General features: G+C 37.0%; 5 protein-coding genes across 9 annotated transcripts; 1 reads left to right on the forward strand and 4 right to left on the reverse strand.

Moving 5' to 3' along the window:
* The first annotated feature begins 1,332 nt into the window (after positions 1-1,332).
* On the forward strand, positions 1,333-5,203 carry LOC104785202 (leucine-rich repeat receptor-like tyrosine-protein kinase PXC3). Its single transcript, XM_010510369.2, has 2 exons — positions 1,333-4,660; positions 4,740-5,203. The coding sequence occupies exons 1-2, from the start codon at positions 2,317-2,319 to the stop codon at positions 5,066-5,068; spliced, it is 2,673 nt and encodes an 890-aa protein (XP_010508671.2). The 5' UTR covers positions 1,333-2,316; the 3' UTR covers positions 5,069-5,203.
* On the reverse strand, positions 5,204-12,311 carry LOC104785201 (protein SEMI-ROLLED LEAF 2). 4 transcript variants are annotated; one of them, XM_010510367.3, is made up of 20 exons: positions 11,734-12,311; positions 11,243-11,579; positions 10,777-10,851; positions 10,473-10,588; positions 10,200-10,314; positions 9,952-10,080; positions 9,803-9,850; positions 9,284-9,468; positions 9,005-9,201; positions 8,635-8,927; positions 8,400-8,549; positions 7,877-8,296; positions 7,453-7,602; positions 7,223-7,298; positions 6,998-7,125; positions 6,688-6,882; positions 6,446-6,571; positions 6,232-6,357; positions 5,898-6,137; positions 5,204-5,749 (listed from the first exon to the last, which is right to left on the reverse strand). In XM_010510367.3, the coding sequence occupies exons 2-20, from the start codon at positions 11,387-11,389 to the stop codon at positions 5,585-5,587; spliced, it is 3,081 nt and encodes a 1,026-aa protein (XP_010508669.2). In that variant the 5' UTR covers positions 11,390-11,579; positions 11,734-12,311; the 3' UTR covers positions 5,204-5,584. The 4 variants fall into 4 exon arrangements, with proteins under 4 accessions (XP_010508669.2, XP_087308078.1, XP_087308080.1 ...); XM_087451952.1 differs by having other exon boundaries at positions 11,752-12,246; XM_087451954.1 differs by having other exon boundaries at positions 10,468-10,588; positions 11,752-12,042.
* On the reverse strand, positions 12,261-14,404 carry LOC104785203 (zinc finger AN1 and C2H2 domain-containing stress-associated protein 11). Of its 2 annotated transcripts, none has more exons than XM_087451956.1 (3): positions 13,970-14,203; positions 12,756-13,485; positions 12,261-12,615 (listed from the first exon to the last, which is right to left on the reverse strand). In XM_087451956.1, the coding sequence occupies exons 1-3, from the start codon at positions 14,066-14,068 to the stop codon at positions 12,578-12,580; spliced, it is 867 nt and encodes a 288-aa protein (XP_087308082.1). In that variant the 5' UTR covers positions 14,069-14,203; the 3' UTR covers positions 12,261-12,577. The 2 variants fall into 2 exon arrangements, with proteins under 2 accessions (XP_087308082.1, XP_087308083.1); XM_087451957.1 differs by lacking the exon at positions 12,261-12,615 and adding an exon at positions 14,262-14,404 and having other exon boundaries at positions 12,629-13,485; positions 13,970-14,159.
* A 67-nt stretch (positions 14,405-14,471) lies between these two features.
* Positions 14,472-16,122, reverse strand: LOC104785204 (uncharacterized). Its single transcript, XM_010510371.3, has 2 exons — positions 15,316-16,122; positions 14,472-14,864 (listed from the first exon to the last, which is right to left on the reverse strand). Exons 1-2 carry the CDS (start codon positions 16,012-16,014, stop codon positions 14,703-14,705), a joined length of 861 nt encoding a protein of 286 aa, XP_010508673.1. The 5' UTR covers positions 16,015-16,122; the 3' UTR covers positions 14,472-14,702.
* A 96-nt stretch (positions 16,123-16,218) lies between these two features.
* LOC104785205 (polygalacturonase ADPG2) lies at positions 16,219-18,720 on the reverse strand. Its single transcript, XM_010510373.2, has 9 exons — positions 18,353-18,720; positions 18,132-18,263; positions 17,855-18,025; positions 17,759-17,779; positions 17,442-17,649; positions 17,204-17,285; positions 16,981-17,089; positions 16,764-16,877; positions 16,219-16,672 (listed from the first exon to the last, which is right to left on the reverse strand). The coding sequence occupies exons 1-9, from the start codon at positions 18,593-18,595 to the stop codon at positions 16,463-16,465; spliced, it is 1,290 nt and encodes a 429-aa protein (XP_010508675.2). The 5' UTR covers positions 18,596-18,720; the 3' UTR covers positions 16,219-16,462.
* Between the last annotated feature and the right edge of the window lie 2,612 nt (positions 18,721-21,332).

Consider the following 21,332-nt stretch of genomic DNA (forward strand, 5'->3'; position numbering starts at 1 on the left):
TATTGAATAAAAGCATAGAAGAAATACGATTCATTATGGAATAGTATGATATACTAATTTCTTTTTCTTTTCTCCCAATTTATTAAGAGACTAAATGTTTATTGTTTGGGTTGTTCGTTAGTAATAATAAAACAACAATAAACATAAAAACCAGAACAATTAATAATTTAAATAGTCAAAGACATTGATAAACACGTACTATAGTCTATAAGTATATGATACTCCCGACATCATTTTTCCGATGTTTTGGGTCGTTTATTGAGGAGCATCGGAAGCTTAAGACAAAGCAGCTCCAATAAATAAACCAGTACAATTGCTATGTTTCATTTCTAATATGCAAGACATTAATTTTGTTCTTAGAGAAAATTTTCATAAAAATATACTACTACTATGTAATTATCAAAAGATACTAATCTTGATGTTCGGGACAGACATTTGAGAAAACATGTCTTCTACCAACATTAAAGATTTGACAAATCGTCTATTACATAGTGTACTATTGAGTACAGTATCTCACAACAAACTTTTTCACGAGTAACTATTTTATATCTTAAACTAGAGAAATTAATCATATCTATTGATATTAACATACAGTAGTGTCTCCTTGAGAGCGAATAATAACAATCTTCCACCTCGTGTGATTCTTTAATCTTATACTAGTATATTAGTATGTCCGATCCACGGACCATAAATGTCAACAAAATTTGGTAACTTCAAACCTCGATCGTGTTATTTAAGTAATCAACAAAAAAAAACACACCATACAAAAGTAGATTCCCTATGTCAAACTTAGATGTTAACGATAATTTAGATTACAAAACATATATGCTACAAATACTACCCAGTGATTTTCCCCTACAAACAGAGAAAATAGTTTCTATTCAGAAAGTGTGATTTTAGTAAAGGGAAAAAAGCTTAAAAATACCTCATCTATTTTTTATTTGGACGTTTAATACCTCGTCTTTTTTAGTTGGAAGAAAAATACATCATTTAATTAAAAGATGCGATTTAATACCTAAACTAATAAATTTTGTTAGTTTCATACCTACGCTTTTTTGACAAACATATAATTCCGTTTTTACCCTTACTATATCAAATAATAATTAATTTTAAATAATATGACATTAATTTATAAGTTTATTTGAATTATTATTTATTTTAACAAAATTGAAATAAGACTTTACCATAAAAGTCTTACTATATTGAAATAGTAAAAGTCTTATTGACAAATTTACAATTCTTTATGGTAAAGTAAAAAGTAAGAAAAAAATATTCTGAAGCTTTTACTATTTGATTCACTATTTCTATACCAAAAGATATGATGTAAACTTAGGGGAAAGATCAGGATTTAATCTACCTTGAGATAATAACATAAAAAAAAAAAAAGATTTTGAAAGAAGGTAAAAAAAAAGAAGAGAAAGAGTGTAGATTTGAAAAATAGATTTTTACCACTTTGGTATTGAACATTGTGACAGTATCAACTATCATCAGTATGTTACAGAAATAACGTCAGAGGAAGAATTATCAAAAAACGTACACTGTACAGTTTTTCTCTATTAATCTTTTAAAACAAAAAAATTCAAAAGAAAAGCAGAAAAAATGTGTCAGAAAGATTTATGCAACTTTCATTCATTCATCACTTGCACTGTCTCGTGATGCAAATAAAACTTTTTGTTTCAGAATTTTTTTAAAAAAAATTACTTTCTTTTAATAAAAAATCATCAAAATAAAAATAAAAATAAATAAAAAGAGGAAAACAAATTCCCTCCTTTGCAAGTGCGTTTGCTTTGTGTGAGAGTCTCTCTCTCTCTCTCCTCTGGAAGTGAGGATCTTTGTTTGTTTGGTTCTGCAATCATAATTTCGTGATTTACTAAATAAAAATGCATTCTCTTCTTCTTCTCTCTTTCTACTACTACTATACTCATAGACCCTACTCCTCCTCTCTATGATCTTGCTCTCTTCTTTCATGGATTTTTCCTATTTTTCTCCCTAAATTTATGGGTTTTGTTCTCTTTCTCTCTCTCTGTTTGTCTCTAAGCCACACTCACACTCAAAAGCACTTTTCTTTCTTTCCTCAGAAATTTTAAAGATTGGTTTTTTTTTTTGTTCCGAAACAGTTATCTTGACTTCAGAAAAACCAGAGCTTTAATCCGGCTTTCATGGCCTAAAGAGTGTTTTTTTCCTTCTCTCACATTCTTTTTCTTCCGTTGGCTTAAAAAAAGTTTCACAATTTCAATGGTAGTTTGTGGGAAGAAGAAGAAGAAGAACAAGACGAGTGTGTGATTCATTTTCTTCTTACTCTGATTTTTCCAAAAGATGGCATTTTGGTGCATGTCTATTCTTCTCATTGTTGGGTTTTTATCAAATTCTGAGTTTTGCGAAGCTCAGCTAAACGATGAAGCCACATTGTTGGCTATTAGTAAAGAGCTTGGAGTTCCTGGATGGAGTAGCAATGGCACTGACTACTGTACTTGGGTTGGGATCAAGTGTGGTGCTAACAACTCCTTTGTTGAATTGCTTAACCTCTCAGGCCTTCAGCTTAGAGGTAATGTCACTCTTATCTCTGATCTTAGAAGCTTGAGGCATCTAGATCTTTCTGGTAACAACTTCAATGGACCAATCCCTGCATCTTTTGGCAACTTGTCTAAGCTTGAGTTTCTAGATTTGTCTCTGAATCGTTTCGTTGGCGAAATCCCTGTTGAGTTTGGTAGGCTTAGAGGCCTTAGAGCATTCAACATTTCTAATAACTTGCTTGTGGGAGAGATACCTGATGAGCTTATGGTGCTACAGAGGTTAGAGGAGTTTCAGGTCTCTGGAAACGGCTTAAATGGTTCTATACCTCACTGGGTAGGGAATCTGAGCAACCTCAGGGTGTTTACAGCTTATGAGAATGATTTGGTTGGTGAGATACCAAATGGGTTAGGTTTGGTTTCTGAATTGGAATTGTTGAATCTTCACTCAAACCAGCTTGAGGGGAAGATCCCAAAGGGGATTTTTGAGAAAGGGAAGCTTAAAGTTTTGGTTTTGACACAGAATAGATTGACTGGTGAACTCCCTGAAGCAGTAGGAAACTGCAGCGGCCTCTCGAGCATTAGAATTGGGAATAATGAGCTTGTGGGAGTCATTCCGAGGACAATTGGAAACATTAGTGGACTTACCTACTTTGAAGCAGACAATAACAATCTCTCAGGTGAGATTGTTGCAGAGTTCTCAAAGTGTACTAATCTCACTCTGCTGAATTTGGCAGCAAATGGGTTTGCTGGAACCATTCCAACAGAGCTTGGTCAGCTCATGAATCTTCAAGAACTGATTCTCTCAGGCAATAGTCTCTTTGGGGAAATCCCTAAGTCGTTTCTTGGACATGGAAACCTTAACAAGCTTGATCTGAGCAACAACAGACTCAACGGAACTATCCCAAAGGAACTCTGCAGCATGCAGAGGCTTCAGTACTTGCTTCTTGATCAAAATTCCATAAGAGGAGACATACCTAATGAGATTGGAAACTGTGTGAAGTTGCTTCAACTCCAACTGGGTAGAAATTACTTGACGGGAACCATTCCTCCCGAGATTGGTCGCATGAGGAACTTGCAGATAGCACTCAACTTAAGTTTCAACCATCTTCATGGATCATTGCCTCTCGAGTTAGGAAAGCTCGACAAGCTCGTGTCATTGGATGTCTCTAACAATTTGCTCACAGGATCCATACCACAGCTACTAAAAGGTATGATGAGTTTGATCGAGGTTAATTTCTCAAACAACCTCTTGAGTGGTCCAGTGCCAGTTTTTGTTCCCTTTCAAAAGTCTCCAAATTCGAGCTTCTCGGGAAATAAAGAGCTTTGTGGAGCGCCATTGAGCTCTTCTTGTGGATACTCTGAAGATCTTGAACATTTGAGATACAATCACAGAGTCTCCTACAGGATTGTTCTTGCAGTGATTGGTTCTGGTGTTGCTGTCTTTGTATCAGTCACTGTGGTTGTTCTTCTCTTCATGATGAGGGAGAAACAAGAGAAAGCAGCGGCTAAAAACGTTGATGTTGAAGAAAACGTTGAGGATGAGCAACCGGCGATTATAGCGGGAAATGTCTTCCTTGAGAATCTAAAACAAGGAATTGATCTTGATGCAGTTGTGAAAGCAGCTATGAAGGAGTCAAATAAACTCAGCACAGGAACATTCAGTTCAGTTTATAAAGCTGTTATGCCTTCAGGGATGATTGTTTCGGTGAAGAAACTCAAGTCAATGGATAGAGCCATAACTCATCATCAGAACAAGATGATCAGAGAGCTCGAAAGACTCAGCAAACTTTGCCATGAACATTTGGTTAGACCGATCGGGTTTGTTATATACGAAGATGTTGCTCTCTTGTTGCATCAGCATTTACCTAATGGTAACTTAACTCAGCTGATTCATGAGTCCACCAAGAAACCAGAGTACAAACCCGATTGGCCAATGAGACTGTCAATAGCTGTTGGAGTAGCAGAAGGTTTAGCGTTTCTCCACCATGTCGCCATCATTCACCTCGACGTTTCCTCGAGCAATGTCTTGCTAGACTCTGGTTACAAAGCTTTGCTTGGGGAGATTGAAATATCAAAACTATTGGATCCCTCCCGAGGCACCGCAAGTATTAGCTCAGTTGCAGGCTCCTTTGGCTACATTCCTCCTGGTATAAAGTCTTTAATTTGTTTTTGTTACCAATAGTTTCATTAAAAAAATCCAACACCTTCCCTTGTTTTATTCCGCAGAGTATGCATACACAATGCAAGTTACTGCACCAGGGAATGTTTACAGCTACGGAGTCGTGTTGCTTGAGATTCTAACCTCAAGAGCGCCAGTCGAGGAAGAGTTTGGAGAGGGGGTAGATTTGGTGAAATGGGTCCATGGAGCTTCAGCGAGAGGCGAAACACCGGAACAGATACTGGATGCCAAGCTTAGCACCGTGTCCTTTGCTTGGAGAAGAGAGATGCTTGCAGCTCTGAAAGTTGCATTGCTTTGCACAGACATCACACCTGCAAAAAGGCCAAAGATGAAGAAAGTAGTTGAAATGCTTCAAGAGGTTAAGCAAATCAAATGAGCAAATGAATGATGATATATAGTTTCCTTTGGTGACAGTTCATATACAAAAAAACGCATTCTTATATATGCGTGCTTCTCCTCTGTGTATTATATAGAGTTTTATGATGAATTGATCGCTTATGGTTGATTTGCATACCTTATAACTCAAATTATATATTAGATCATAGAAGAACCAATGTACATCTTGTTGTTGTAGAATCAAAAGAATCTTCAGATTACGAGGCCACGTGAAAACAAGATGGCCTTCTTCAATTTTTACACATCACACCAAAACGAAACAAATAAATTGGATAAAAGAATAAGTGAAAATGCAAAAGAGGAGATACAAATTAAAAACCTACGAGGAATGATCTAAGCATAGCACGACGGAGACAATTCCGATTTATAATGCTAAGGAATCTAAAAGAACGCAAACTCAAGACTTTGAAAACCAAGCAAACCTAGCTTTGTTATGTTTTGTTTGAGTTCTTTGACTGGAATTCAAAGCCAAACATGGTTTGGATCCTGCCGATGATCAACAGCCAGCAGCTTTAAGGAAATTGTCGTAAGGGCTTGAGGCTGGCAATCTAAATGCTTCTGGGTTATTTTGTAGTTCTGCAAAGCACTGTGTCTGAATAGTTCCCACTGGGGTTCTTGGCGATTTCATGCCGAATTCTTTCGCCAGTAAAGGGACTTCGACCTAAGCAAATTTATTGATCAATACAAACCAGAGGCTAAGTTTGATATCGTGGAAGATAAAAACCAGAGGCTAAGATTGGTTTGCAAGCAGATTATCTGAATTCAGACACAATATTAAAGACAGTAAGTTATCGCTAGGGCATACATACCTCAGTATAAAATGTTGAATTGATCATAGGATGAAAAGTTGCGGTTGTGATCTCTTCATCATGTTGTCGTGGAGAGCAGTTAACAGAACTTTCATGTCGTAGCTGAGAATTCAAAAGACTCGAGATCTTCTGCTGTTTTCCCATTAATAGATTCTCACAATGAAGCGTCATTTCTTTGTATGAAGCATCAGCTGCAGTATGGAAGGAAATTCTACCCACTTGACGTGTTGTCTCAACGACCTTCGAAAAACAAAAGAAGTATAGTTTATATTGTACGTTACTTTTGCTGTGACTTTGCAATCTAATTTCTAAGAAGAAGGAACATGTAGCTTACAGATTCTAGAATTTGATTGACGGTCAGGAGGTCTGGGATTTCCGAAACTGTTACAGGATTATTCTTCGTTACGGTTTCAGAGCCATCTCCAAATTCTTGATCCTCGTGAGAGAAGAGTGCCGCGTCCTGAAGAGACAGACACAACATAATTCAATACGATGTTCCATCTTGAGGTTTTAAGAAAACTATGGGAAGCAGAATAACTTGTTACCACCTTTTGAGGTTTAACGTCTCCGGAATAGGTTTTCTGGGTGTCTTCTAAAAACCGGGTTCCAAGTGGACATGCATCATCTGGCATGAATTCAATGAGCAACTGCTCCCGCATTTTGTCCATTTCAGACTGGATATAGTTGACTTTTGGTTAGTTTACTGTGATTATCAATTGATTTACCAGAATATAGAATGCTAGCTCGGGTAGAGTAATTTGGTTGGGAGGTTGTGACAGAAATTACTTACATTGCACATTTCTTCTAAGCTTTTGACAATTTCATAGACGAGAGTTCCTCTGCTATGCTCAGTAGAGACTGCTATATTGGAAAGAGTATCTAAAGCTGAAGAATCATCTTTTTCGCATCCGTAAGCAACTTTGAGCTGATCTGGATTTACAGCCTTCAACTTGTGATCGTCAACCAAGTGCAAGAATGGATCAAGCTGAATCAGGCAGAAGAGGAAGTTAAAAAGACAAGGGGAAGTAATTTCGTGCAACGATTCCAAGAGAAACAAAAACATCAACATGGCAACATTTTCACCAGAATGATCAACGTACCCTTGGTCCTTGAAGTGTTACTTTTGTGAAATCCGCCAGAGAAAAAAGATTGAATGCTTTTGAGGAAAACAGAATCATTGATGCAGCCAGAGTAAAGAGTGACCTTCGTCGAGATGGAGGAAGTGGTCCTGGAATAGTAGGAATAAGGGTCTACATCAAAATTTCCATACCAAAACCAAGGATAAAGTTCAACTCAGGGAGGAATCAAAACATATGCAAGCTCACCTCCTTCCATTAAAGAAATATCTCGCAAAGAAAGTGCCATTTGGAAACTTCGAATCAAAGCGTCGTGACTTGAGTTCTGAAAGATACGAATTTTGTGACATGTCAAACAAAATTTTGTACGCAAATAATTCATAAGGCGATCTAGTGAGGCTCTGCTCATATATAAAAAACAATAAGAAACACTCAGATGCAGAGGTGGCAAAAGTATTGTGATATGAAATATATGTTACCTTAACACGAGAGAACAACAATACAAGACTGTAGGTGTTAGCAATCGCCTCATAATTGTCTGGTGTATTTGCCGGAGATATGGACTGCGCCCAGATTGATGAAAGCAAAAGACCTATCTGGTGACTGCTTAGCCTTATATAAACAGCATCCTGAGGAGCATATACGAAATAAAATTAGAGTGGGGATTGATCCAACGTGTACCTAAGAACTGTAAGCATGTATATAATTAGAACCGTAGTTACAGTAGGGTACAAAAGTTATTGCGGTTTCAAGAGGCTACTTGTATTCATTTACTATATATACTTTTGGTCTTATCCTGAATCTTATGTTGAGAGCCTATAGGGTCACATTTATCGTCAATAAGAAATGTACTACTCTTCTAGTAAGTTTTTTCAGAAAAAAAAAAAGGTTGCAAGGATATACCAGCTCAGAGTTTAAAAGATCCACAGAGTTATCTTCGAGTGAGGTCACTGGTTGATTCCAATTGCTATATGCCTGACTGTATGAAGATTTCAATCTGTCAAGGATTTCCCCCCTATTGCTTCCAGATTCTTCCTCAGGCATTTCCTTTTGGCTCTGATCAGAAGTTAACATTGATGAAAATTTCTCATTCTTCAGCTTCTCGAAAAGGGCTGCTGAGGAGGAGAAGACAGACGCGGTCCTTGAAAGTGAACGAGGAAGACCCATTCCTTTCTTAAGATCAGTAGTGGTCGAGGAAGGACGGGGGCATACTGAGGTTGGTACCAGCACAACAGAAAATATACGGTGTGCGCCAATCCGTGTTTTATGATCAGGATGGACCATAGCTTGAAGTAACTGATGGAATAAGGCCTCGGGGAAAGCCTGAAATGAAAAAAGTAATAAAAGCTTAGCCATTTTCATTAACATTGGTCTAGTATTTCAACGACAAGAGAACAAATAATAGTAGATGTTACAGGGAGGTTGCCTTGTTTTGATATGACAGATTTGGTATAGAGGCTATAATTTGAGCAGTGCGAAAAACAGCAGCAATTGTGGTTCTTGCTACGTTTGTGACAGCTGAAATATTCTCCAACATCGTAGCCATAGCATCCAGAATTGGGCCAGCGTCTCCAACCTTAGAATTTGACAAGTCAGTCTCACATCTCTTAAGAGGAATATATGAAGAGAAAGAACTAGCTCTGAGAAAGGTAGTAATATACCTTTTTTGTTAGTTGGACGAGGCACTTATCAACAGCTACACTGACCATTCTGTTACAGTTTACTACGTCAGTTCCCAGATTTGCTTCATCTAGAGAAGAATGCATGCATTTTCTCAAGTGCCTCATGATATCACTTATCGCGCTGACAATTGCTGCTGAGTGCTCAACTTTTGCATTCTCCGCAAGGGAGGAGGTAACCTCTAAAATGTTGAGCTGCATGCTTGGCTGTTTAAGCACACTTTTATGATCAAGGTGTTTAATCAACATAGACAGTAGAAAGTGTGTTCTTTGCCCTGCAAAATTGCAGAACTATTTCAGAGCACTGATCATGTGGGAAGGAATGAATAAAAACTATCGAGAGCTTAAATACCAGATATTTCCATCAAAAACTGTAGATCCCTTAAAACAGGGAATGCAACCGAATTTTCTGTTGACCATAGACAGCCCTCGTCAAAGTAACGGAACAAAGACTCAAGTATACGTCTCATGGTTGTGGCCTCTTCACCTAGCTTGGCCATGTTGCGTAGGCAAACTTTGGACCAAAAGCTAGGGTCCAAGGAATCTTCCCTGAAAAGAAAACGATAGGTTGAATAAAAGAAAAGAACCCAAAAAGGCAAACGTAGACACAAGTGAGGTAAGAAGAAATTACATTTTGACATTTAGTTCACCCTTGTCATTCACAACTGTTCTCCAAGAAGGAACAGTTATGAGGGAATCTGCATAAGCGACATGACCTTCGTTTTTCAAGACTTCATCCACCCATTTTCTGCCACTATCATTAGCATTCGTTGATATTTTCGGGTGACCGTAATTTTCCAAGACTGCTGAGACAACCTGCCATGCAAATATCGAATTTATCAGTTAAGAGAATGTAATAATATCCACTACCTAAAACTCTACTAAGATACAATTCTAGCCATAAGATCCAACTTCCAGTTCTATATAAATTAACCACGACTGGTAGATTGTTATAATATTTTAAACCTTTGGCCAAGAAACTTTGGAAAGGAATTCTGACAGAGTAATCTTCACTTTGTCTGTTGTTAGATACCACATATCAATTGCTTTCGATGCAGGATAACAAATCATAATATATAGAAATCCCAAAACCAAAGAATGCCTGTGAAGATAACAAAAGAAACTAGTGCATAACCTGAAAGTTACTTACATTGTCAAAGTCGCTGGGGATATGAGAGTATTCACCCATCAGCCAAATCTGGAAATAGATAAACGGACCAGAATGCATCAGAAGATACTTCTAGATTTACAATAATGAAGAATAGTATCTACAGAAGCATAAAAACATAACCGAATTACCATCGCTGAAAGTGCTTGAAGTCCTGCTGCACGCAGGCTCCGCGATCTGTCATCATCCCCACCTTCCAGTCCTAATTGGCACAGCTTTGGGAGAAAGCCTTCTAAGTTAAACAGGGAACTGCCATCCTTCTGAAAAAATTGGTAGCAATCATGCTATATCATTATTTCATATGTCCTTGACCATTCTATCAGATAGCACCCCAACGTGTGGCTACAAGAGAATTCTATCAAATATGTAAGAAGCGGACCTGATTATTCACAAATTCGAAAAGAGACTGACATCCAACTATCTGCATTTCATCTTGTCGACTTTGATCCAAAAGAGCTTGCACCGTTCTTAGAAAACCACTAGAAAAAAGAGGCCTGCAAAAAAAAGAACAAAGAAAGAGCAATCAAGTTAAGAAAAAATATTCCTGCTTCCATAAAAGGTTTACAGTTTTGGGTAAATCTCAAAAAGTATCTTAGACATAAGAGAACAAATTGAAGTGTTTGTAAAGAAAGCAAAAGAAGGATGACCTCACATTTGCTCCTTACAAGTGACCAGAAGCCTTCTGTAAATGCACATGGCTATCTTTGCCGAGTGGAAATTCTCATTCCTCAATTCCTTGTAACATCTTTGTTCGAGAGAATCTGATATCTGTAAAATCGTAAATTTCAACAACAGAAAACTGAATTTGGGAACACAGCAATCTGAAAACATTGCTATGACGAGTAATTTGACTCAAATATATGTAGTGAAACCAAATGTCAAAGAATTGCTACAGTCCAGCAGAAGAGTCGTTTTTGAAAAATAAAGTTGTTAGACTTGGCAGGGATAAATTATACCTTTGGCATACGCACAGCATTCTTTGCTGCATATTCACATAGTTTTCCTATCTTCCGGTCATTTGGGCCCTCCTCCTGTCAAAAATGTGAGCAGTGATAAGATAAACCAACCCACCAAGACAACCAAGAGGGAAGCTCCAGTTTTCTATTAAGTGCCAAAGAATATAATGTCTCATTCACTATAGAATGACATAACGCGAAATGAAATGCAGATAGACGAACTTTAACACAGAAAAGGGAAAGCATGCAAGGTTAAAAACAAAACTTAGAAACACAGATTGCATAACTACTCATGATTTCATCATTGAAATTTGAAATGTCACTGCAGCTAGAAAGCGGCTAATTTAATAATTTTGTGTTTCCAACAGCAATGGCAATGTATGTCAACGCAAAGCAATCATCAGTTATACCATCTCAGTAATTTATAAACGAGAAGGAAAATCAAAACATGGCAAAAAGTACAAACCTGATTACGGGGGAAGATATCAGCAATGAGCTTCTTGTACCTCTTGACAGGCTGTCTAGACCTTGCACGGAGGGCAGGGCAAAGAATGCAAAGGCTACCACAAACAGGCAAAACTTGCCTCGAGATCACACCCGAGACTGAGCTCATTGCCTCTACTCTCAGATTCTCTCGCCAATAAAAAACGATCAATCAAAAGTCCTGATGAATCAAGTTTTGATAAACCTCCCTTCCCCTCTTGATCCACCGAAAAAGCCCTAAAGCTTCCTCGGGCAAGAAGGAGAACAGAGCTCGATGATTAAACCGAGGCACTCCTTTCACAAACACAATCCCCTTCCTCCTGAAGAATTTCCAAAAACAAAAAAAAATTGATCAAAACGGGAACCCATATATAACCCAGACTCCCCCGAAATCGAATTTTCCCATAAAGTCTGATGATCAACAAACCCAGATGACAAAATACCCAGATTGATCAGAAACAAACATCAATTTACCTCAGATCAAAGCAGCACGATTAAGCCAAGACAGCCGATGACTGAAAAAAGATTGATCGGAAAAACTCGAAACTCTCAATCTCTGAGAACGAAGATTGTCTCTCTCTCTCTCTCTCTCTCAGAGTAGAATTAAGTCACCGGATCGTCCGGCGAAGCTTTGAGCTCTTCTCCCCTCAGATACGTTTCAACGGCACGACGCGGGTTCCACTTTCTGCCGTTTCGTTGCTATTCCTTTTTTGTTTTTGTTAATTCTCTCTTAAAACACTTTACAGATAATAAATCTATTAATCTCAGCCGTTGGATGCGAATAACAGCGGCTATGATTTACAGAACGTATTACAGGGGTAGTTATTGATTTTTTTTTGCCAGCTCATACAGTGCAAATAAAGCAAATAATCTTTATAATTATTCTATAATTAGTTCTTAAATTACTCACACGTTGTGTGCGGGCATGATGTGTAAAAATACTAAATACTGATACATTCAATAAATTATACTTTGAAGATTATCCCTATTTTGTAACACTGTGAGCCAAGTATTATAGATTAAAGATAAATTCGTTATCAAAAATTAAAATCGAATTCATTCGACAAGAACACGTTTTATATTTAATAAACAAAAGGTACTGATGATAATAAATTCATGAAGTTTAATGCACCGTTAAGTTAGCTGCCACTATTATTAACGTCGTTGACGTTCACATGGGGTCGTTTTTTTTACCGCGGAAAAGCGGGTAAAAATTTCCCGCGGAGAACTCGCTAACGATACAAGTCAACGCTAGGTTCGTTAAGAAAGGTTAAATTGTTATGCATACCTGTAAATTTGTTATATGCGATTCACAAATCTACCAGTCAAGGCCTTCTGAACAGGAGTCCTTTTGACCTTAAAAACGAAGTTCAAAGAATGTGTCTCTTTATTTTCTTTTTGGTTGTTTAAATCCACAGTCAAACGAAGAGAAAAATACAATGTTGAATACTTTTTTTTCACAAGAGCTGTGATGTGTTCTTATGCTTTAGATGTACCTCGGTGATCCCTTTCGATATGATTCACAAGATCCACTGGATCACGGAATCCTTTGCTACATTTGGGGCAAACATCGACCGTGACTTTGCTGCCATGACTCTGTTTCTTGTTCCTCTCATGTGTTTTCTCTACATGTTCCACAAGACTAGTAACTGAAGAGAATTTTGCACCGCACTGTGGACAAACCTCTATGATACCATCATTGCTGCTGCTGCTCGAAAACTGTAGCTTTTGGCTTATGTCGTTACCGAGTCTGCTAATTCCTGCTTCTGCTGAAGATAAGAGATTCGACCATCTCGAAGTTGAAGATGATGATGCAGAAGCTTTGTTGGGTCTTGTTGTTTTAGCTTCTTTTCTACTGTTGCTGCTGCTACTACTACTCAAGAAACCCATGAATGGGAGTTTCCTCGGTCCAGGGCAAGAGTGATCAGGTCCAAAACGGTGTTTTAAGCAGTGATCGATATTGCAATCCCGGCACTTGATGGTGTTGGAGAATGTCAGTTGCTCCTTGCATCTTGGAACAGGACATTTCTTCTTCTTTGTGGCTTTCTCATAGTTGGAAGGATCACAGTCAGTATTGACATGTTTCTCCCAAGTTATGTTCGGGTCTTCGTTTGGGTTTAACCGGACTCCTTTAGCACATAGCGGGCAGATAACCACAGTTACATCTTCTCTGTCACCTTTTGGACAAGTATGTTTCATATAGCTTCGATGATCCAAACAAAACACCTTTTAAGAAATAAAAAACCAATGTAAGACTTCTCTCCTTCAAACCCAAAGAAACATTTTGACAAACAGATTCAGAGAAAACAAGAGCAAGAAACGAAGCTATAAAATAACACTTTGAATCTTCAATGGCAGTTTTCTAGTAGAAACAGGGTGATGAACAAAACAACCAAACCAAGGAAACATATAAGAATCATTGCATGCGTTTTCCTGAATCAAGAACTCTCTACATACCTAATTGACTTCACAACAAGTGTTGAATTTTTGTCAAATGCCGTTCAAATTAAGCTCCATTAAACTGAATCCTATACCAAACTAGTGGGCATGTAATATAGTAGAGGAAAGGGACAATTTTTCTCGCGTAGATTCAGAAGTCTTCAAGAGTCAATAGCAATACACCATTCAATTCGTGACAAACATAAGAAAAAAAAAAACGATTCTTTGCATGTGTGGATTCAAAACAGAGAGCGAGAGAGAGAGAAGGGACCTGGAGGCAACGGTCGCAGGTAAAGGGCAAGAAATCGATCTGCTTGCAAACATCGACGGAGCAGTGTTTCCCCAGATCTGGAAATTCCGGAGTCCCCATTCTTTTTAGCTCAACAAAGAGCTTCCAACAATTCAGACAAGGTGGTAATTAGGATCCAAAAGAATCGAAATCAATTCTAGGGTTTATCCGGCTAGAGAAAGGGAGACAAAGAAGATTCCGCAGATTAAGATGAGCTGAAACTTCGCCAGAGCTTTTAAAAAAAATACAATTCTATGAGGAAGCGTCAACTTACATATAATTCTTCTTTTCAAAGTCTCTCTCTTTTCTCTTTCCTCTGTTCTTGAACCAAAACCCAATTAAAAAAGTCAAGACTTTGCAAGGTTTATAACATCGCTCAGAAGATATAGAATGTTTTCTTAAACGTATTGGTTTTCTCATGGAACATGTTGAATCAACAAAGCTTATGACATTGGTTTAATGTAAGGTAGAGAATTGGTGAAAATTTTGTATTGGCACAAAAAAAAAAAACTGGATTTAAACTTTTTCTCAAAGTAATAAAAAGCAAAACTAGAACATTAATAAGATGGATCCATAAAGAAAAACTGAGCAAATGTAAATCGTCGTTTGGAACAGATGAAAAACATAGGGTGCACAATCCAGCAACATATACTACCCAAAAGTTCAACCAAAATTAACTCATCAACGATAAACCCATATAGCTGAGAGCTTTTATCTAGGCTTGGTCTTCAACATCGGTCGCCACTTTGTTGCTCGGAAGAGCCTTGGACGCCAAGAGATCTGTGTACTCCTGGTATGGGGATTTAACAAATCTCGTCTCTTTCCAGAACTCTGGTGTAAGGAATCCGTATGTCTTCTGAAGACAATCGAATGTAGCCTGCCATAACATGACACATCATAGTTACATCAAATGATCAAAGCAACAAACTCAAGATATTGATATACATTTACTCATCTACTTACAGTAACAGGTATAACCAAATACATTATATGACAATACTGCAGCAGCAGCTCATATTCATTCAGATACAGAGAACTTATTACAAATAGGTCAGCCTTGACATGATGCAAATAAACAGTCACGCAAGTATCAATCGTTTAACATCAATCAACATAGTTATATAACTTTCCGATAGAGATTTCATCAATTTCTAACTACATGGCCTCATGAAACTAACTAAGCTGACAAAAAAGGTTCAAACTTTACACAATCTGAAACGTATTTCAAAGCAATTCCCACAAACATCACACAATCTGATTCCAATTCCAAAGCTATCCCCACAAACCAATCAAATGCAAACTCTAAACTAAAGGAAGAGTGAACAAACCTTGACAAAGTTTCCAAGAGTCTTAGTGGATCCCCTGGAAGAAGTGAAAACATCATCAATTCCAGCGAATTGAAGAACCTTCTTGGGAACTCTAGCAGCCACAATACCAGCACCACGAGGAGCAGGAACCATCCTCACTGTAACAGATCCACACTTACCAGTCACCTTACAAGGAACCGTATGTGGCTTACCGATCTTGTTACCCCAGTAACCTCTCCTAACTGGGACAACAGAGAGCTTAGCGAGAATAATCGCTCCTCTAATAGCCGTAGCAACCTCCTTGGAGCATTTCACTCCCAAACCAACATGACCATTACCATCTCCGACGACAACAAAGGCCTTGAATCGAGTCCTTTGACCAGCTCTGGTTTGTTTCTGAACAGGCATGATCTTCATCACTTCATCCTTCAATGAAGGACCAACAAGGGTATCAATGATCTGGTACTCCTTAACCGGGAGTGAGTGAAGGTAGATCTGCTCTAGCTTCTTGATCTCTCCGGTTTGCACGAGACGACCAAGCTTGGTCACTGGAACCCATTTCTGTTCTTCAGTGGCTCGGCCTCCACGTCGACCACCACGGCCTCTTGGTCCACCTCTTCCACGGTCTCCACGATCTCCACGGCCACCTCCTCCGATTCCACGTCCGAAACCACCACGGTCTCCACCAGCGCCGCCACGTTCTCCACCACGTTCAGCCATTTTTGCGATGAGTTTTTAAGGAGAGGCTGCGATGAGTTTGTTGTTTTGAGTGATGAGAATGAGAAAGCCCTAGCTGCGGCAATTTACGATATATATATTGCTCCAGCTGCTACTCTAAGCTTTTTTTAGGGTTTCTAAAACATTAATGGGCTTTCATGGGCCTAAAATTTTAATGTAATGTCATATATTAATAACACGATAAGGTCCATTTAAAAGAATGTATTCCTTTTATTCATTAGGGTACAAGTAATACAATATCTATGTATTCCTCCTATGCTATACTATAATTCATAGTGAATACAATATCATTCAATTCATTGTTCATGTATCATGTATGTATCCACAAGTATATCTATATATATATCATACGTTTTGTATACTTTGTAATCTATTTGTATTTATGTATATATATTATCTATGTATGTGTTTGGGTAATGGATCTAATTAATTAAGTGGAGTTGCATTGAGGCAGAACAGCTCCTTTATCAACCACATTGGCATTGCTGCAAGTTGCTTTCCCTCCCTTTATGTTCACTTTGTCAAGCACAATCCCTTGGCATGGATAGTTCTTGCTGCAATTAAACGTTATTGCCATGTCTGATGCGCTTGTGCCGCTTATGTTTCGGTACACCACATTCTTCACTTGGACCGCAGATTTCTGAAGATACGTGTAAAAATGATTAGCTAGATCCAACAATATCTATTACTATGATATGAATGTTGGAAGATTTGGTCAGATTAGAGTGAACCTGTGAAGTGCACTTGCTCTTGTCACAATATTCTTGGTCGATTATGATAGGATTCTTCACATTGTCCATCTGGATGTTCTGAAAGACAATGTTGCTAGCAGTTCCTGAGCCTCCCTGAAATGGATCGGATTAGATTAAATTTTCAAATCAATAACAAAAAGTAGGGCATAATTTGAGAGTTTAGTTAAAATTGAAGGGCTAGTTTGTGACTTCTCACCTGGTAAGTTTTGATTCTAACTCCATTGTCTGTACCGGAAAGCTTAGCACCATCCACTGTCACGCCTGAGACAAATGCCTTTGAGTTGTCATCTCCTAAGCTTCCAATGCTGCTCATATTTCAAAAAAAAAAAAAAATAGATTTGCAATTTTTATATGAATATTTACAAATGGTTATAAGAAAAGATATTTTAGTGTATACAAAAATAACAATTCTTTGATACCTGATTCCGTGACCAGGACCGCAAGTTATGTCATTTATTTGAACATTTTGTGATCCACTTTCAATAGATATGCAATCATCGCCTGATTAAGAAAGCAACCATTAAGTAACTTGTTTTAGATAAATCCCCGTAAATCATGATAAAGCCCTTAAATTTAGCTTCCTTGATATGCAAGCAACTCTTTATAAAATCACAAACGAAATAATGAAAAGATGATGTCAATTGATACACTAATAACCTGTTCCAATGAAGGAGTTGGAGACTCTAATGTTTTGGGTGTTTGTGATATGTATACCATCAGTGTTAGGACTATCGGCAGGTGCAGTTACCGCCACGTTAGAGACCTGAACGTTGGAGCATTTCTCAATCGAAATCTGAATCTGTTGCGCATTTCTCACCCTCAGATTATTCACTCTCAAGTTCTTCGAGTTGTAGAAAGTAAGAGCCTGCATATAAGCAATTTATACGAAAAAATACATATGTCCAATTATGATAAAAATATCAACATTATTTTTTTAGAAAAAGAAAAAAAAAACAATATATGTTTCAACGTACCGTGGGAGCCTTTGTGCATGGCTGCATATATGACAAAAGAGTGTTAATAACTCGATTTATATTTAAGGATTACATGTAGATGAATATTACACACACCTTAGCTTTGTTCCGTTTGCATGAGTTTTCCCACCACGTTTCGCCGTTTCCGTCCACAGCCCCAGTGGCGCCGCCCTCAACAGATAGATCGTTAACATTGTCAAACGTTATCCATTTGGATATATCTTTGTAATCCGATCGTTTTTGAGATGCCGATAACGTCCCGGAGATCTGCCGTTCCATCGACCAAACGCTTAGTTTCAATAACCACATACATATATGATCATGTATTATCATTTTTAGTTAGCAAATAACAGTTTTTTTTTTTTGTAATTACCTGAACGGTAAGAATAGATTTGCATGGACCAGTTAACTGAATAGACTTAAGGAGATAAGTATTCTCTTTAGGAACTAAGAGATTAACAGCTCCACTTGAAGAACATGCTTTTTTCCACGCATTCACGAACGCCTAATCAATGCATGACATGGATCATTAATTAGTACTAAAAACAGTTTTACATGCTAATTAAAAAGAGTTTTATGTGTATATGAATATGCCTGCGTGTCATCAGTTATTCCATCTCCTTTAGCTCCAAAGTCAGAAACACTAACGGTGGTTGGAGTTCGCAAAGAAGCTCTTACAAAGCTTTTCAAGCCCGTTATGTCATCTCTTCGCTTGATGAAGCTATTTTTGTAAGAATGATCATATCGACTAACGCTGATTCTTGAAGCTTCACACCATGAAAGCATCAAAAGAACCCATAATATGAAAACGGTAACACCTTTGGAACAACGGGCCATTGAGGTTGGTATATAAGGAAAATGGGTATTTTTTATTTTTCTTTTGGGGAAAGGATTGTGTGTTGTTTTGTTTGGGGTAGGTTAAGAATGTTTGATGTTTGAGATTCTTGTCTTTGTGTTGCTTTGTTTTTTAAATTGGAGAAGTGTGGATGTACATGTATTTATAGGCAAATCAGACGGAACGTTAAATGTTAGGTTTCTTGAATGAGTTCGAGGTATGGAGTGAAATTGAGATTGTCACGTAAACATTACTTTTCGCATCGATATTTTATTTTATTTTTTCCTTCAGAGTTTCATATTTTTACTCTCTCTCTCTCTCTCCATTGTTTTAAAATAAATTTTATTTCAAGATTTCGTTGTCTCTTAGCGAGACCATGCTTATCGTATTTTCTGCAAGAAACATCGCTTAATGATTTAAGGTGATTGAATTTATTTTCTCCTTTTTTCTTCATACAGTCTTATCTAGATTGATTATTGGTTAGATTGACTAAGAGCAGTACTCTCTTCGGATTTTTATTCCAAGAAATTATGTATCATAATGGGTAGTAAAGAAAACAATCAAACATGATAACATTAAGATATATAGTTGTTATTTTAATCTACAAAACATGTATAATGTATTTGTGCCGTATGATGATTATACAACTTTGTCGCTAATCTCCTATAAAATTTACGTACGTGCCAAATAATATACAAGAGATGTAACAACAATACGTACCACATAATACGAAATAAGCAGTTTTTTGTTAGGATAGTCGTAATTTCGTGTACTAGGAAGATATGCGTAATTTTAGTAAAGAAAAACCGAACTTTATATGTTCGTGAAGGTTCGTTCAGTTGAAAATGGCGATAACTAACCCTCCCTTCACGTGACCGCCGCAATTTCTTCCTTCTTCGTCTCATTGGTTATCCGTTATTGTAATATATAAAATTTGGCGTCTATATTGTCAAAACAGCCACGTCGTATTAGACTTTTTGTTTGTTTGTTTGCTTGTCAAGTCGGATCGTAATTGAATACTAAAATGCATATTTTTATTTTGTTCATCCCATCACCCACGTAAGTCGGTTTATTAATAATGCATGGATATGAATCTGACCTCACACCACACAAATAAAAAAAGTAGCAAAAGACATAACTACATTATATTTGGGGAATTCTCATTAAAAACGAAGACAAACAAAGAAAACGAAGACATGCAATCCCATTTTTTTAAAAACAATGCACATGAAGACTTTGTAGGAAGCTACTTATCCTATTATTATTTTCGCTTAAGCATGTTTAACTGCAAAATGTTGATAGAATCCGATGTATTAGCCATTATATTTTCTTGCATGCTCTAAGTACGTCAAACTACTAGCGAACCACACGCATAGCCGTATGGGAAGCAAAGTTAGGCTATGCACGTGAGATTTAATTAGGGAGAGTTAAGCACATGTGTCTCCCGTTGAACATTAATTTTAATTTGTGCCGTGGTCGATATTTCATATTAACACGTGGTCAGAATTTCAAAGTGTGTTTCACACATGATTGAGCAGTAAAAGTTAAAAAACCCCTTTTCGTGTTTCTTCTAGAAAAGCAAGAATCATACGTGAACCCTTAAAATTCGTAACAAGTTCTAATCGGACTTTTAATATTCCAACAAAACAGTTTCATTTTATAACATAAACGAAACTCTCTTAAACAAAAAAGTTTGACTTACGGATTTTATTATTTTTAAAAAGAAAGTCCTCATTAAACTAACTACAATACGAACTTCCCTCAATCAACGGGAAAGACTAGTGCCCATCCATATCGTTCTGAGTAAAAACTAGATTAACGTAACGTACGAAAGGTAATTAAATTATCGACTAAAATAGTATATAATTTGACCTTTCAATATGATTAGATGGAATAAAAACGAAGTATAAAAAAAAAAAAAAGTATACAAATACATCAAACGGATAAATATAGGGCATGTCACATGTGTGAAGCTTGCTTGAGAGACACAAAGGTATGGACGAGAGCATGACTTCTGGGAAATTTTCCTAGTTGTTTTAAAACTCTCCTTGATTGTAGGTTCCTGTTCATACTTAGAATTTCTAAAATTTTCGTTGGTTAGGATTTCATTTACATATTATTCTTTTGCAGTATTTTTCTCTTTTTAATTTACCTCTAAGGTCTTAAAATTAATTTTAGGAATTATAATTCGATCCTTTGAGTTGTAGAGTCTTTGTTTTGTATATTATCGAGGAAACCAATACTGTTTTAAGTTTTAAATTTATTTACAATGGCTATATTTCGAGATGAATTTCTATCTTTAGCACAAATTTGTTACATTTTCTAAAAATTGGATTTGAAATCTACCGTGACACAAAAGCTGTATAGTACCGTGATACTTCAAAAGAAAAAAAAAAGAAGAGTAAAGACATTTACTTTTAAATTTGATTAGTCATGTATTCATCAAACTTTGCATTTTATTGTGACGTGAAAACTCCATATATATATATTGATTTAGAAATAGGCCTTTGCCATGAAGAGAAGCCATTTCGGCACCGAATATAATTGTGTTGTTACATATTATAAAATAAAATAAAATAATCAACACGTACGAAACGTAAAATAAAGAAATAGAAAATCTATAACATAAGAATACCTCCATAAGAATACATTACACTATATATTTGTTATGTCATAGTCTTTGTTGCACAAGTAAGTTTTTATGCAACAACCAAAAGTGATATGATATTTCACATTTGC

The sequence above is a fragment of the Camelina sativa genome, chromosome 5 (genome assembly GCF_030686135.1).
Source record: "Camelina sativa cultivar CO46 ecotype springtype chromosome 5, ASM3068613v1".
In the NCBI taxonomy this organism is placed as follows: domain Eukaryota; kingdom Viridiplantae; phylum Streptophyta; class Magnoliopsida; order Brassicales; family Brassicaceae; genus Camelina; species Camelina sativa.